General features: G+C 50.1%; 6 protein-coding genes and 1 non-coding gene across 7 annotated transcripts; 6 read left to right on the forward strand and 1 right to left on the reverse strand.

The window, feature by feature from the left end:
* Window positions 1-50: 50 nt before the first annotated feature.
* Window positions 51-455, forward strand: BDV14DRAFT_168476 (uncharacterized protein). The gene has a single exon (XM_073767855.1). The coding sequence runs from the start codon at window positions 101-103 to the stop codon at window positions 422-424; it is 324 nt and encodes a 107-aa protein (XP_073630781.1). The 5' UTR covers window positions 51-100; the 3' UTR covers window positions 425-455.
* Window positions 456-480: 25 nt separating this feature from the next.
* On the forward strand, window positions 481-2,962 carry BDV14DRAFT_206986 (nucleoside phosphorylase domain-containing protein; the record flags this gene model as incomplete). The annotated part of the gene is made up of 3 exons (XM_073775051.1): window positions 481-647; window positions 702-2,639; window positions 2,908-2,962. Coding segments are annotated over 3 exons (2,160 nt in total), but the record flags the coding sequence as incomplete, so codon positions are not given.
* On the reverse strand, window positions 2,841-2,911 carry BDV14DRAFT_t42. Its single transcript has one exon. It is a non-coding gene; the product is annotated as a tRNA-Ala (tRNA).
* Window positions 2,963-3,463: 501 nt separating the features above from the next.
* On the forward strand, window positions 3,464-4,798 carry lea1 (U2 snRNP complex subunit LEA1). Its single transcript, XM_073767856.1, has 4 exons — window positions 3,464-3,662; window positions 3,753-3,793; window positions 3,864-4,124; window positions 4,188-4,798. The coding sequence occupies exons 1-4, from the start codon at window positions 3,584-3,586 to the stop codon at window positions 4,554-4,556; spliced, it is 750 nt and encodes a 249-aa protein (XP_073630783.1). The 5' UTR covers window positions 3,464-3,583; the 3' UTR covers window positions 4,557-4,798.
* Window positions 4,799-5,157: 359 nt separating this feature from the next.
* On the forward strand, window positions 5,158-6,479 carry BDV14DRAFT_13812 (uncharacterized protein). The gene is made up of 4 exons (XM_073766277.1): window positions 5,158-5,871; window positions 5,937-6,199; window positions 6,282-6,318; window positions 6,389-6,479. Exons 1-2 carry the CDS (start codon window positions 5,337-5,339, stop codon window positions 6,182-6,184), a joined length of 783 nt encoding a protein of 260 aa, XP_073630784.1. The 5' UTR covers window positions 5,158-5,336; the 3' UTR covers window positions 6,185-6,199; window positions 6,282-6,318; window positions 6,389-6,479.
* BDV14DRAFT_197461 (uncharacterized protein) lies at window positions 6,459-6,845 on the forward strand (the record flags this gene model as incomplete). The annotated part of the gene is made up of 1 exon (XM_073772695.1): window positions 6,459-6,845. The coding sequence occupies one exon, from the start codon at window positions 6,459-6,461 to the stop codon at window positions 6,843-6,845; it is 387 nt and encodes a 128-aa protein (XP_073630785.1).
* Window positions 6,846-9,558: 2,713 nt separating this feature from the next.
* BDV14DRAFT_168487 (uncharacterized protein) lies at window positions 9,559-11,156 on the forward strand. The gene has a single exon (XM_073767857.1). The coding sequence runs from the start codon at window positions 9,866-9,868 to the stop codon at window positions 10,835-10,837; it is 972 nt and encodes a 323-aa protein (XP_073630786.1). The 5' UTR covers window positions 9,559-9,865; the 3' UTR covers window positions 10,838-11,156.
* The last annotated feature ends 1,057 nt before the right edge of the window (window positions 11,157-12,213 follow it).

Here is a 12,213-nt window from a genome sequence, read left to right on the forward strand (position 1 = left end):
CTGCGGTACATCCTTACACTCATCCCCACGATTGTCGATGTTCCAGACCATGATTGCGACGATTTAGAACGGGGAGCACACGGTCTTCTCACCACGCTGAATGACATGGTCAATCATGATCTTATCAAGACTCTCAGGGAATCGAGGACTGAAGGAACCCAATCTGGACTGCCCGACGTGGCCACGCTACATCCTCATACACAGCTATGCGCTATGCTGGACCTATTGGAGACAACCTCTCGTCGGTTCAATTTGGCAGCCGATCGGGATTTGCCGCTCTTTTTGCTTCCGGATGGCCACACCAAAGAGACTGCCGTGGATCCCCTGGCCTATATCAAGGATCTCTTGGAGCGGCTTGCAAACGGTGTTACCAGGAATCACTTTCCTCGATCAAGTCATCTTACACAGCCAAGTATGCCTCTAGATGGCTCTTCACGGAGCAAAAATGGATTGCCTCAAAAGCATGCAAGTGTTATAATCAGCAGATTGTTCAAAAGCCTCCAACAACGCAGCTGCGGGAAATCACATGAAATCAAGTTGAAGGTACCGGAAGAGCGAAGCGGCTCACAGGAGGATCCCTTGGATATGTTTCTCTCCTGTTGTGTGGATCAAACGGGCTGGCACCAGGCTCAATGTGGGACATTTTTGTAAGTCTACAGGATTGTCCTTTGAGATGTGGTATGCATTTAACAGAGAATTAGAGCGGGACTCAGCAAGCCACGAAAAGACGGCATATGTGCGGCAATACAAAGAGCCAAAATGGAGGGTAGATCTATATACTTATCCTTTGACGAACAAGGGTTATTTGACATATCCGATGCAATGCCCGCCATCGCATCGTCCTCAACCCGATTAACGTCAGAGACACTGAAGGACCTACTTGATCAAAAGGCACTTACCCGAATTAGCCCTAGCGACTATGTAGCAGGGACCGCAATCAAGAAGCTGAGTTCTCGCGACAAAGCAATAATAGCACTCAGTCTTGCAAAGTGCCTTCTGGAGTTTTTTGACGAGGACATGGATTTGGCCTCCCACAGCTGGAAGCCGGAATGCATATACTTCCTCGGGGCTCCTCAAGCCCAGCAGCAGGATCGTGCACTGTATATCTCACTCAGGCCAAGTCAACAGGAAGTGGATAAGGATGAGTCACTAAGTGTTGTCGGACTTGGAAACCCGATCTTGCTCTCGTTTGCTAAGCTCCTGCTCGAAATCGACACCGGTGAGAGGATAGCGAAGGAAATCCAATCTGAAAGCACCGCTAATCTGGACACTTGGGTTTGGATGTGCGGCTTCGTCGACGAGGTCGAGAGAAATGGTGGAGGCAACTACCTTCGAGCCGTGGAAGGCTGTCTGTACTTGCATGTCGGTATGCGCCAGAGCCCCGGTCGCCCAGACGATCTCAAGCCCGGTGAATTCATAAGAGAAAAGATTTACGAACAGATAGTCCGCAACCTGGAGCTAGTGGTCAACCCTCAGAGCTCGAAGCGCAAACGACAGGACTCTGTGTCCGAGATCCCTTTGTCCAAGAAGCTTTCCATCATCCCATCTGGCCCAGATACAACCATACTACTTACTAAAATGCCGTCCAATAATCCCAACCCGCGTGCTGCGTTGAATAATGATTATCCTACGAGTCGAGCGGCTTTTGAGGTTGCAATTGTGTGTGCCTTGCCCCTAGAATTTGATGCGGTTTGCGCCATCGTTGATGAATTCTGGAACAAGGATTATGGAAGGGCTACTGGAGACGAAAATTTCTACACAAACGCACGTATCGGAAAGCTAAATGTCATCCTCCTCCTGCTTTCCAACATGGGGAAGGCTAGCGCTGCCAGCACTTGTGCTAATCTTCGCTCAAGTTACTCGGGTGTGAGGCTTGTACTGATGAGTGGCATCTGCGGAGGCGTACCAATTTCCGGAGAAGGCGAGGAGATCCTCTTAGGAGATGTTGTTATCAGCAGGCACATTGTACAATATGATCTCAGGCGGCAGTATCCTGGCGGATTCGAGACGCGAGATACTGTGGAGGACAGGTTTGGGAGGGCGCCTAAGAGTGTGCGCAACCTCCTTGCTTTACTCGGGACAAATATGGGCCGTGAGAGACTAGAAAGGTTAACCGCAACCTGTCTCCAAGATATTCAGACAAAAGCTACTAAACAATATCGAGGACCAAAATACCAGTATCCAGGAGCGTTAAAGGATCAGCTCTTTGAGCCCACCTACCATCACCCTTTGCACACAACGCTCTTTGAAACACGCGGGACATCTATATGCACCGCATCCCACAAATCGTCATGCAAAGATATTGGTTGTGATACCGGGCAGCTTGTAGTGCGAGAACGCATCCAATCTAAACGACGGTTGGAGCAGGAAAACCGCTCCAATGAAGCCCAGGCCCCAAGCATATTTATTGGTACAATCGGATCCGGCGACACAGTTATGAAATCTGGCGAGGAACGGGATAGGATTGCCCGTGCCCATAATCTGCTTGCATTTGAGATGGAGGGTGCCGGGGTGTGGGATGAGATGCCATGCATTATTGTCAAGGGCGTCTGTGACTATGCAGACAGTCATAAGAACAAGGATTGGCAGCATTTTGCGGCTGCAACGGCGGCTTCTGCTACCAAGGGACTATTGAGCTGGTATATTCAACGGGATAAGCCGGTGTAGGCTTGAGATATCTACGGGGAACTAATCAAAAGAAGGGCAATGTAAAGATAGACCCTACCCTTACTCATGACTTGTACATAGTGCTTAGTACATAAATCCCGAGACTTCTTAAGTTCTTACAAGGCTTAAGATTCTTTAGGTTATAAGTTGCTCCGGATAGTGGGCAAAAAGAATGGAGCAATTGGGAATCGAACCCAAGACCTCTCCCATGCTAAGGGAACATTATACCACTAAACACAGCCCCATCTGTCACGTGCTGTCTTGCAGCTGTTGGCATCATAAAATGCTGTTATGAATACAGGCCCAGGGGAAGGAGAGGGCAGAATAACGTCTGTATCGGCTACACGCACGTAGCCTACTAAGGAGCGGGTGCCTTTAACGATAAGGCTCAATTCTATTGCTTCGATAGACTCTTCTTGACGATGTATCTCTCTCTTTTTATTGAGGGGTCGAATCCTCAGGGAGTTGGAGTAGCTAGCGGCCACGCCGCTAGTGATCACATGATCTCATAGATTCGTATCATACAAGGCCCTCTCAAGCTGTGTTCTCCTTATTTGTAGCAGGTATCGGAGTTGTTTCCCTCTCCTTGGTCCTCCCTATCATTAACCCATATGTCTTTCACCCCTTTCGAAGCTGATAACCCTCTGCTAGCACAAAGCTTTGGGGCATGGCCCAAGAGTAGGTCAACACCCGTCTAGGGCAAAGGTCACGTGGTTACGCAAGCAAGTCCGCATCCCACCGCCCGGCAGAATGTGTGAGCTCTCCAGAAATCGTCGCGAGATCTCATTCTTCAATTCTTCAAGTCACCACGATTGCATACCAAGCTCGTTCCGCTCGTTATCCCTTTTTCCTAATCCATCCACCGATAGTCGAACCTTCGTGCATGCGAATCTCCTCAACATAAGCAACCGCAACCATGCGCCTCACAGTCGAACTTATCCAGAACTCGCTCTCGTACATCAACCCGCTCAAGGACCGCGAGCTAGATCTCCGAGGTGCGTTCCACACACAGTGCCTGAAAAGGACAGATACTACCCTTGTTATGAGCTGAGTTGATATCGACCTTTGTCGTTGGAGTCGTTTAGGCCATAAGATTCCGGCGATTGAGAACTTGGGTATTGCCAAGGTATGCTTTACTTTCCTTGCCTCGTCTTCTTTTGGGATGGGTGCTGACGTTGTTGTTCGCTTGCGCGTAGGATCAAGACGCGATCGACTTCACAGATAATGACATTTCGTCGTTGAGCAACTTCCCTTTCTTCCCTAGACTGCGCGTGCTCCTTCTCGCGCGGAACCGAGTCCGTCAGATCCAGTCGAATATCGCGAGCTCCGTGCCGAATCTGAATACGTTGGTCTTGACCGCGAATAACATTGCCGAGTTGGCGGATTTGGATCCGCTACGCGGTCTCACGAAATTGACGCATCTGGTTTGCTTGGAGAACCCAGTTACAAGGAAAGATGTACGTCCAACTCACCTCCACCCAAATTTTCAGACAAAGCGAGACTAACAACTATCCCCGCAGCACTACCGCCTCTTCCTAATCTGGCGCATCCCAAGCATCCGCTTCCTCGACTACCGCAAAGTAAAAGACGCCGAGCGCACACAAGCCGCCGAACTCTTCGGCACAGCAACAGAACCTTCCTCCCTCGCGTCCCAGATCCTCGGCGTCAAGTCACGTACTTTCGACGTTCCCTCAGGCAGCGACGCAGACCGCCCGCCTGCGGAGAAGAGACTCCGGGTTAAGTTAACGGATGCCGAGCGCAAGCGCATCGAGAAGATGATTCGCGAGGCGAAGAGTTTGCAGGAGATTACGCGGTTGGAGCGCGAGTTGAATGAGGGGAGGATACCGGGGGGTGCGATGGATGAGGATGGGGATCAGATGCAGATGTAGAAGATCTCTAGACTTGTGATGGTGTTGAGAAGGCGGTTTCCTTCCGCTGAGGTCATGGGATCTGTTGTCTGTGTCATGGCGTGGATATACCCTGCCTATCTGCCTCTTCTGGCTTAGTCCAGTGTACCCTATCTTGTGCTTTTGTATGGCGTTGATGATATGGACTGCTTTTTCGGGTAGAATTTCAAAATATATACTCTATTCCTGAGCAAATGCTCCTCTTCTACATTAGCCTCGTCTTAGAGATATATTTATCTGTATTCGTACGTTGTGGGCGAAGATAGCCTCCTTGTATCCAGGTAATGTTCAATAAGTAGTGAAATATATATCCGTCACTAACCTCCAATCTCCGTCCTCCAACCTCGACCTTCACTACTTGCGGACAAAATACAGCAAAGTCAATAAAGCAATTCGTAATTCCGAACCTCCAACTTTTCCAAGAGCCAGATCAAGAGCACAATTACCATGACGCGCGAGGTAGAAGTGCGGCCCTGATCTTCTTAAGCTTTGTGGTCGGATCGATCGATCTAGATAAGATAAGGCGGACGTCATCTGCGGCTCATGACTACGACACTTCTACCACTCTACCATTTCTCGTTAGGCTGCACGGACTTACTGCATCCGGTTGATTGCTGAGTATTTAACCTTTAATTGAGTCCGGTCACAGCCGAGTCCTAACGATACTTACAGCTTTTGCTTTGACAATAATTCCCTGCGCGAACAACGAATCCAAACCCCTCCCCCGCACCACACCACCAAGCCCAGAACAACTCCACGAAAATGACCCCCCCCGCCACAGCCCCCTGGCGCACCCTCTTCCTCTCCAGCCTCGAAAAAAGCAAAGCGTCCTCATTCTCCCTCTCCTCAATCGCCCACACAACCACCCAAAAAGCGGTGCCACGCTCACGAACCCTCCAATTCCGGGGCTTCTGGCCCCTCCCCGCATCAAATCTGCACCACTCCGGCATCGACGCGCTAAAGGAGCAGAAGATAGGTGTGAACCCGGATATCTACGAGAGTGATTTGCTTTCTGTGACGACGGATGTGCGTATGAAGAAGATTGGGCAGTTGCATGAGAGTGATGATGTTGTTGAGGGGGTGTTTTGGTTTGAGGAGGTTAGTGCGCAGTGGCGTGTTAGGGGGAGGGCTATTGCCATTGGGGATCCGGAGGGGGATGCCAATAAGGAGGAGAAGGAATCTAGGGAGATTGTGAAGAGGGCTATGAGGAAGAAGGAGGGTGAGGGGGAGGAGAAGGATTGGGATTTGGAGAGACAGGTTTCGATTTATTTTGCCAATCATAGTCCTGTTATGCGCGGTAAGCTTCCGATATAGTTCTTGGTTTTGCTGTGATGGGAAGAGTGCTGATTATTTGGTGTATAGGAACCTTCAAGAACCCTCCTCCTGGCACTCCGCGCTCTGAACAGCCGTCGGATCCGCAATTGAAGCTGAACCAGAAGGTCGAGGACCTCAAGGACCCCGTTGCGAGGAAGAACTTCCGCGTCTTGCTGATCGCGCCGGAGGAGATGGAGCGATTGGACTTTTCCAACCCAGACGATGTGCGACGAACAAACTGGGCACTTATTGATGGGGAGGCGGGCAAATGGAAGGAGACAGAGCTGTGGCCTTAGGGGAGTTGCTCTGGTGTAAGCTACGATTTCGATAGTTGAGGAAGGAGCGACCATCAACTGCCAGCCACTGACTTGATGATTCAAATGCAACTTTGAGATTGTACTTCTACTGCATGTTTATTCTTTTGGACACTGTATGACCAGGCCTTTGCCATTTCATCTCGCTATCATTATCTGCTGATACTGAATCATCATCCACATTAGCAACTTACATTTATTATTGAACGCCTTCACTCGACCAGAGACGAAGAGCGAAACCCTTATAGGAACAAACATGGCAAAAGACGACGGGAAAAGGAGTTACATGAGCGACGATGAAGCCCCGCGCCCCAAAATCACAAGACGGATTCCAAAGGTGCTGCAAGGGGAAGACGATGTCGCCGGAGTGGTGGGCTCTGAAAACGATGTGGAATCGTTGAGTAGCTTTGAACTGGAGGATGCAACTGTCGACCCATCTACAAGCGTGGATGCAGGCGCAATTGCAAGTTCAGCACCGGCCCAAAGTCGGGTTGCGCGGAAAACGCCTCGAAATGTACTCAAACTGTCATCTGGAGGACAGGGGCAGTCAACACAGCATACTTCATTCAATCCAGGACATTTGATTCAGGCCAGCGAGACTCTAAACGGCAAAAGGACGACAAAGGAGGCTCGGATCGTCTAAAAGGCGGCGACAGTGGTTCAAAGTGATCAAGAACTTGTGGTTTTGGCTCAACAAAAAATCGGCAGCAAATTCAGCGAAAGTTGGTAGTGTTGAGCAAGCGAAAGGATTGGAAAGGAATGGCATCGTGGTAGACTTAGTTATATTTAGTACTAGAAGCGCATTACATAGAGTGAGAGTGAGATGCTCGACACTGCATGATTATAATCTCTCTATCCAGTCGCAGCAAACATAGATAGTTACCTTTGCCCTTTCATCTGCATGGATACACTGGGGTAAAAGTGATGTAGCAAGTTCAGCGGCATCCGGCTATTAAATCCTTAATATGCAGCAGACAGGGTACTCCCACTATTGCAAAGTCACACAGTCAACTCTAGAAATCCTCCGAGTTGCCAGCGCATGGCCAGCATCGTTGACTACTGCGGCGCAGTTGGAAATACCGTACTAGCACTGAAGGTACAGAGCGGGGATCTCCCTGCTGAGATTAGAGATAGAAAGTATCTCGTGACTACCCAGTCTGCTTGCAAGACTCCAGCCGGAGTGATGGGAGTGGTAGGGCGCCAAGTAGCGATGTCAATGTTGACGCTTGATTTCCTCCTTTTCCGGGCTGTCGCTCTACTCTCATTGCATGCCAGATTACCTTGACTGCCTAAGGCGCTACTCCCTACCTATCATACTGTCATCCTTACCTGAGAGCGCAGAATGACACCGCAACCGACCATGTTCAATAGTTAGTTAACTGCAGTAACTCCGCTTATATAACGCAGCAAGGGACTGAATCACATGAAAGGAGGGGCTGAATCACATGAAAGGAAACCCGGACATGAATTCCGAAACGTACATCATAATCAGAATTGGAGACAAGCTTGCTCCTTCGCGGTTGGAGGATGGAGAATAAGGAAGAATGGAGACAGGGGCTGTCAAAAGAAGCATCTAAATTAAGTTCCAGTTTGCGCCTCCACCCCACGTCCCGTTGGCGTTGGCGTAATGGGGCAGGGGATTTTGAACTTTCAGGATAGGTAAAGAAGAGTCGGTCGTTGTGCCGTATTTCCGTGGATTTCTTTACTCCCTTATCGAGAGCCAGGAGAGTTAGTTACGTAGACCACATAAGGTAGGTGAGCTGGGAGTAAGGGTATCCCGCGGAAACATGTCGCGAAGGATTCGAGATTGGCGGTCGGTCAGTTGATGACGGTGTCGGCGATTCCCGCTATCGGTGTCTACTACCTAGAGGATGGTTATTTCCTTGTTAAGTAAGAGGTGTAATCTATCTAGAGGATTCATTCCGCCACAAGAGCGGACAAGCGCGGACAAAGGCGGCGACTACCTACTGAAGGAAGAAAGAAAGAAGATCGAAGGAGCAGGACCGTGAACTGGAAACAGTCGTAGCCCCAATGACATTGGATCTCGCATGTCGGAGGCGAGCGTTTGCCGAATGCCAATGGTCGCTTGGACTCCGCTGGATGGGCTTGCTTGTTGGCCGTTACGTGTCATATCCCCTTTCGGTTTGGTGCTTGGGTGGGCTTGTGTCCCGCATAAGGGCAGACAGTGACAGCTGCACAGACGGAGCCAGAGACGGAGACTTGTCTTGACTTGGTCAATGATGATGGAACCAAAGGACAAAGAACGATGGTGGCAGGGAGTTATGGGGGACTATATCCCAGAAGTAGCTAGGCTAGCGATGCTAAGGGGTAGGGTACGCGCCAAATAGAGTACCTAGACGCAGTCTTCTAGAAGGACTACTACCGTGACCTCGTGGCAGATAGACGAGATACAGCTCTTTTTGATTACTGCGTGCAGTACAGTAGATTCGAAGTTTGATTGCCGGCTTGGTGTGCTCTTGGGTTGCACTGTGCTTGTTCTGTGCGCTGTAACCATGTAGACCACCAAAGAAGACCTGATTCTGATTCCCTAGTCACTCCCTTGCTGGGAGTCAAAGATCTCAATCAAAGCATTAGCAATCGATTCGCTTCCACAGTCTGCGCCAGGCTTACTCCCAAGGTTGATTGGCGGCCGCTCTGACAATGACACTGACAGTTAACGGGCCGCAAGAAAGGAAGGATTATCAAGCGAGGTGATCGCCTTCCCCTCATTCCAGTACAGCTGGCAGCGTGGCAGACAGGGGGACGCTGGGACTCTCATTTGCCCTTCGTATATGGGTGCGTATCGATCGAGATTTCTGGGACTCCGGCCGTGACGCCAGACGAGGGACAGTGCCATGCCCCAGCCCTGCTAGAGGCTAGAACCAACTCACCCACCAACAGCACCACTCACCACACCCTTGTAAATCAATCAATTCAGCCAGCTCACCGCTGTTTGACAGGGTGACAAGGATAGAGGGAGTCGGAGATGTAGTTACGATGGTCAAACGAAGAAAGGCATTGTCCGAACCGTGAGATACTGGATTATCCTGCAAGAGCAAGAGCAAGTGCCGCCAGCCTGCAGTGCAGTACAGAAGCAAACAGAAAAAAGACCGAAGGATGCCTGAAATTGCAGGAGGGTAAAGACACAGCTCACATTTACAGGAGAAAGACCCGTAATTAAACATCCCGGTACCGTCGAGTGGAGCCCGGGAGAGCCCGTCCAACGGGGACCGCGGCTTGGGCCTGACAGCGGGATGAATACGGCTAGCGCGGTGTACCGGTACGGTAACGGAAGCAGGGCCGGAGAGGCGGAGAGACGAGGGAGACAGTCAAGGCCAATTCCAATTTCAATCCCTCGTCTCGTCTCATCTCGTCCGTCTTTGCTTTCTCTCTCGCTTCTTTTCTTTTTCTCGACTTCACTTTTCTGTCCGCCATCAGTGTTCAGTATCAACTGTCAACACTCGACTACGGCATCGGCTCTCGGCCAGATCGAACGTTCCGCTGATCCCTGGCCCATGGAACGAGCGTAGGGTGCCGCTTGGCCTCCCTGACAGCACAAACCCAATCCCAACACCGACTATCTCAACTCACGATTCCACGACGAAACGATTCCTTCCTTCGATCATAAGACAACTCACATAGATTATCTTTCAATCGCCGATAATGCCCACGCAAATGGACGCCCTCGGCGCCTTCTCCTTCCTATCCGACAACCTCCCCACTTGGAGTACCCAGCTCTCCGACCTCACAGCCCACACGGCCGCAAAACACGCCGAATTCGCCGAAGCATACAGGAAGCACTCTGCTACTTCAACAAAACCTCGCAAGCGCAGAAATAGCTCCGTGTGCTCGATCCAGACGGACTCTTCAGGGAGTCAAGGGGGTATTCGCCGCCGACGCGGCAGCGAGAACGGCGACTCTTCCTCTCTCGATTCCGGTCGCAATGGACCTGCTATTGTCAGTACCCGGAACAGTCTGATCATTCATTACGATGGATACACTCAAAAGACATTGGAGGAATTGGTGAGGAATATTGGGACGGCCAGGAATAATCTGCGAAAGGGCAAGGTGGCTCAGTTGCCACTTGCTAATGGGTTAAGGGGTGCGCCGACGCCTAGGAGTGCGGCGAGGGCGCTTCTGCCGACGCTCGAGTCTGAGGATGATATTCTTGCTAGTGTGAGGAGTGCAAGGACACGGGGGCCTTCGCCTGTGCGACCGACCAACCCGACGGCACGACAGTCGCCATTTGATCTTGCGGATAAGAACTTGGAACTTGCGCATAGCTTTTGCGAGACGGCGGCTTATTCTTTCCTACGGGCTGGCGGGTGTGCCCAGGAGCTGGGGAGTGTTAAGGAGAGGTTTGATGTCTTGCTTAAGCTTGCGAAGGAGGAGGTCCAACTCTTGATGAAAGAGAAGGAAAAGGAAGAGGAAAAGGCAAAGGAGCTTGACGAGGAAGCGGAGGAGCACAAAAGTACACCTGCAAAGCCAGATGCAACAACAATAACAGCAACAACAGAGCCGAACTCGCTCAAGCGACCGGCATCAAGCGAGGGCCCGATTGAAGTCGACGACGAACAAGGCTCCGTCGAGTCTATCGACTTGACAGTCTTTCGCGTCGGTCGGATGCGGCGATAACATCGCGATCCAAATCTACCAGATTGACATACCCCTCATGTCTCATCATTTACCAGTCGTTTACCATCTCTTATCTTTGGGTTAATTTTAAGGTTATCATTGGGACATTCATCAGCGGTCATAGCGGGATTGGTCATTCATTTTCCTTTGCAGCGTGTCCTCCTTGACTTGACTGAGCGTGGCGTTTGGAAATCGGTCATGTCTTTACCATGTCATCCATCATATCATATCATCTCTATACCTTGGTTCATATCGCATAATTACTTGATAAGTTATCATTCAAGGAGTGACATTGAATCTATATTACATCCATCCTTAACTCTGTTTCTTCCGGACACCCAACTCCGGCTACTGGTATCACAAGAAATACAGAAGTGTATCCCGTGTAACAATCGTATTAGACACGTCCCACAAGTGGTCCCCGACTCTCCACAACCCCAGCCATGATACGACAACTTCATGGTCCCCGAAGAGTGGGGGCCCGGGTGTAAGCCACCCGCGGCACCGGCGTATTCTATAACCAGGGATTTCACCACAAGATCGAGATCCTAGTATAAACCTAAAGGTCAGTAATAAGTATAAACAAGGTCCGGTGCTACTGTTCCTCTTCAACGGATATTTTAAATCTTGAACTGAATAAGCATTATACTTCGTAGACTCGCGGTACAAGTTTCATTAGGGAGTCTGGAATCTATTTCTATGTATACCTGCCTATCACTCCGTTCCTTCATCTCCAAACCTCGAGTATGGTCTTAGTAGGCAACGATCACCGCCCCTGCCCCCTTCCGATACCCATCTGATACAAACCAAAAATCAATCTCAAAAAAGCAAGCATATCCTCCAAGCAAGCACACAATCCGTACTCTCTTTTTAAGATGCGAGACGCAAAAAGAATTGCCCCTGTGAGGGTGAACCTCAGCACACTGCTCGCCAAACACTGTTTGAAACGAATTGATGAATATGAATGTGGAGCTTGCCACCAGTTGGAACTCTCCAGGATGAGTGAGAGAGACCCTAATTGTACGCCTTAAACCACTCGGCCGCAGGGGACAGTTGGTGCTTGTAGGGGGTTTGGACTGGGATGTGTTGTGTGTGAAGATAACTTGGTAGGTGTCTTTTGGGGGGTTGATTCGGTTCTGATTATGCTGAGAATGATGGATATTTGGTTGAGAGGTATATAAATCTTATTAATAGTACGTGGGTATAGAAGTACTGCCAAACAAGGATAAACGACCTAGCGTCGGGCTCTGGAGACGTAGAAGTGAAGCTAAAGGTCCTGGTTACGGATAGTCAGAGACCGTCTCTTCTAGTTGCTAAACTTGTGGACCGATGACTACCACAAGTATTTACTTGCATCGGCCATCAAGGAATATGTT

Source organism: Aspergillus stella-maris (genome assembly GCF_047715825.1).
Source record: "Aspergillus stella-maris strain CBS 113639 unplaced genomic scaffold BDV14scaffold_11, whole genome shotgun sequence".
NCBI lineage: Eukaryota > Fungi > Ascomycota > Eurotiomycetes > Eurotiales > Aspergillaceae > Aspergillus > Aspergillus stella-maris.

Coding starts and splice junctions, on each gene's coding strand:
- BDV14DRAFT_168476 (XM_073767855.1), top strand. CDS start 101: ATGACATGGTCAATCATGATCTTATCAAGACTCTCAGGGAATCGAGGA.
- lea1 (XM_073767856.1), top strand. CDS start 3,584: ATGCGCCTCACAGTCGAACTTATCCAGAACTCGCTCTCGTACATCAAC. Junction 3,663..3,752: donor CCGCGAGCTAGATCTCCGAG/GTGCGTTCCACA, acceptor GGAGTCGTTTAG/GCCATAAGATTCCGGCGATT. Junction 3,794..3,863: donor AGAACTTGGGTATTGCCAAG/GTATGCTTTACT, acceptor GCTTGCGCGTAG/GATCAAGACGCGATCGACTT.
- BDV14DRAFT_13812 (XM_073766277.1), top strand. CDS start 5,337: ATGACCCCCCCCGCCACAGCCCCCTGGCGCACCCTCTTCCTCTCCAGC. Junction 5,872..5,936: donor TCATAGTCCTGTTATGCGCG/GTAAGCTTCCGA, acceptor TTTGGTGTATAG/GAACCTTCAAGAACCCTCCT.
- BDV14DRAFT_168487 (XM_073767857.1), top strand. CDS start 9,866: ATGCCCACGCAAATGGACGCCCTCGGCGCCTTCTCCTTCCTATCCGAC.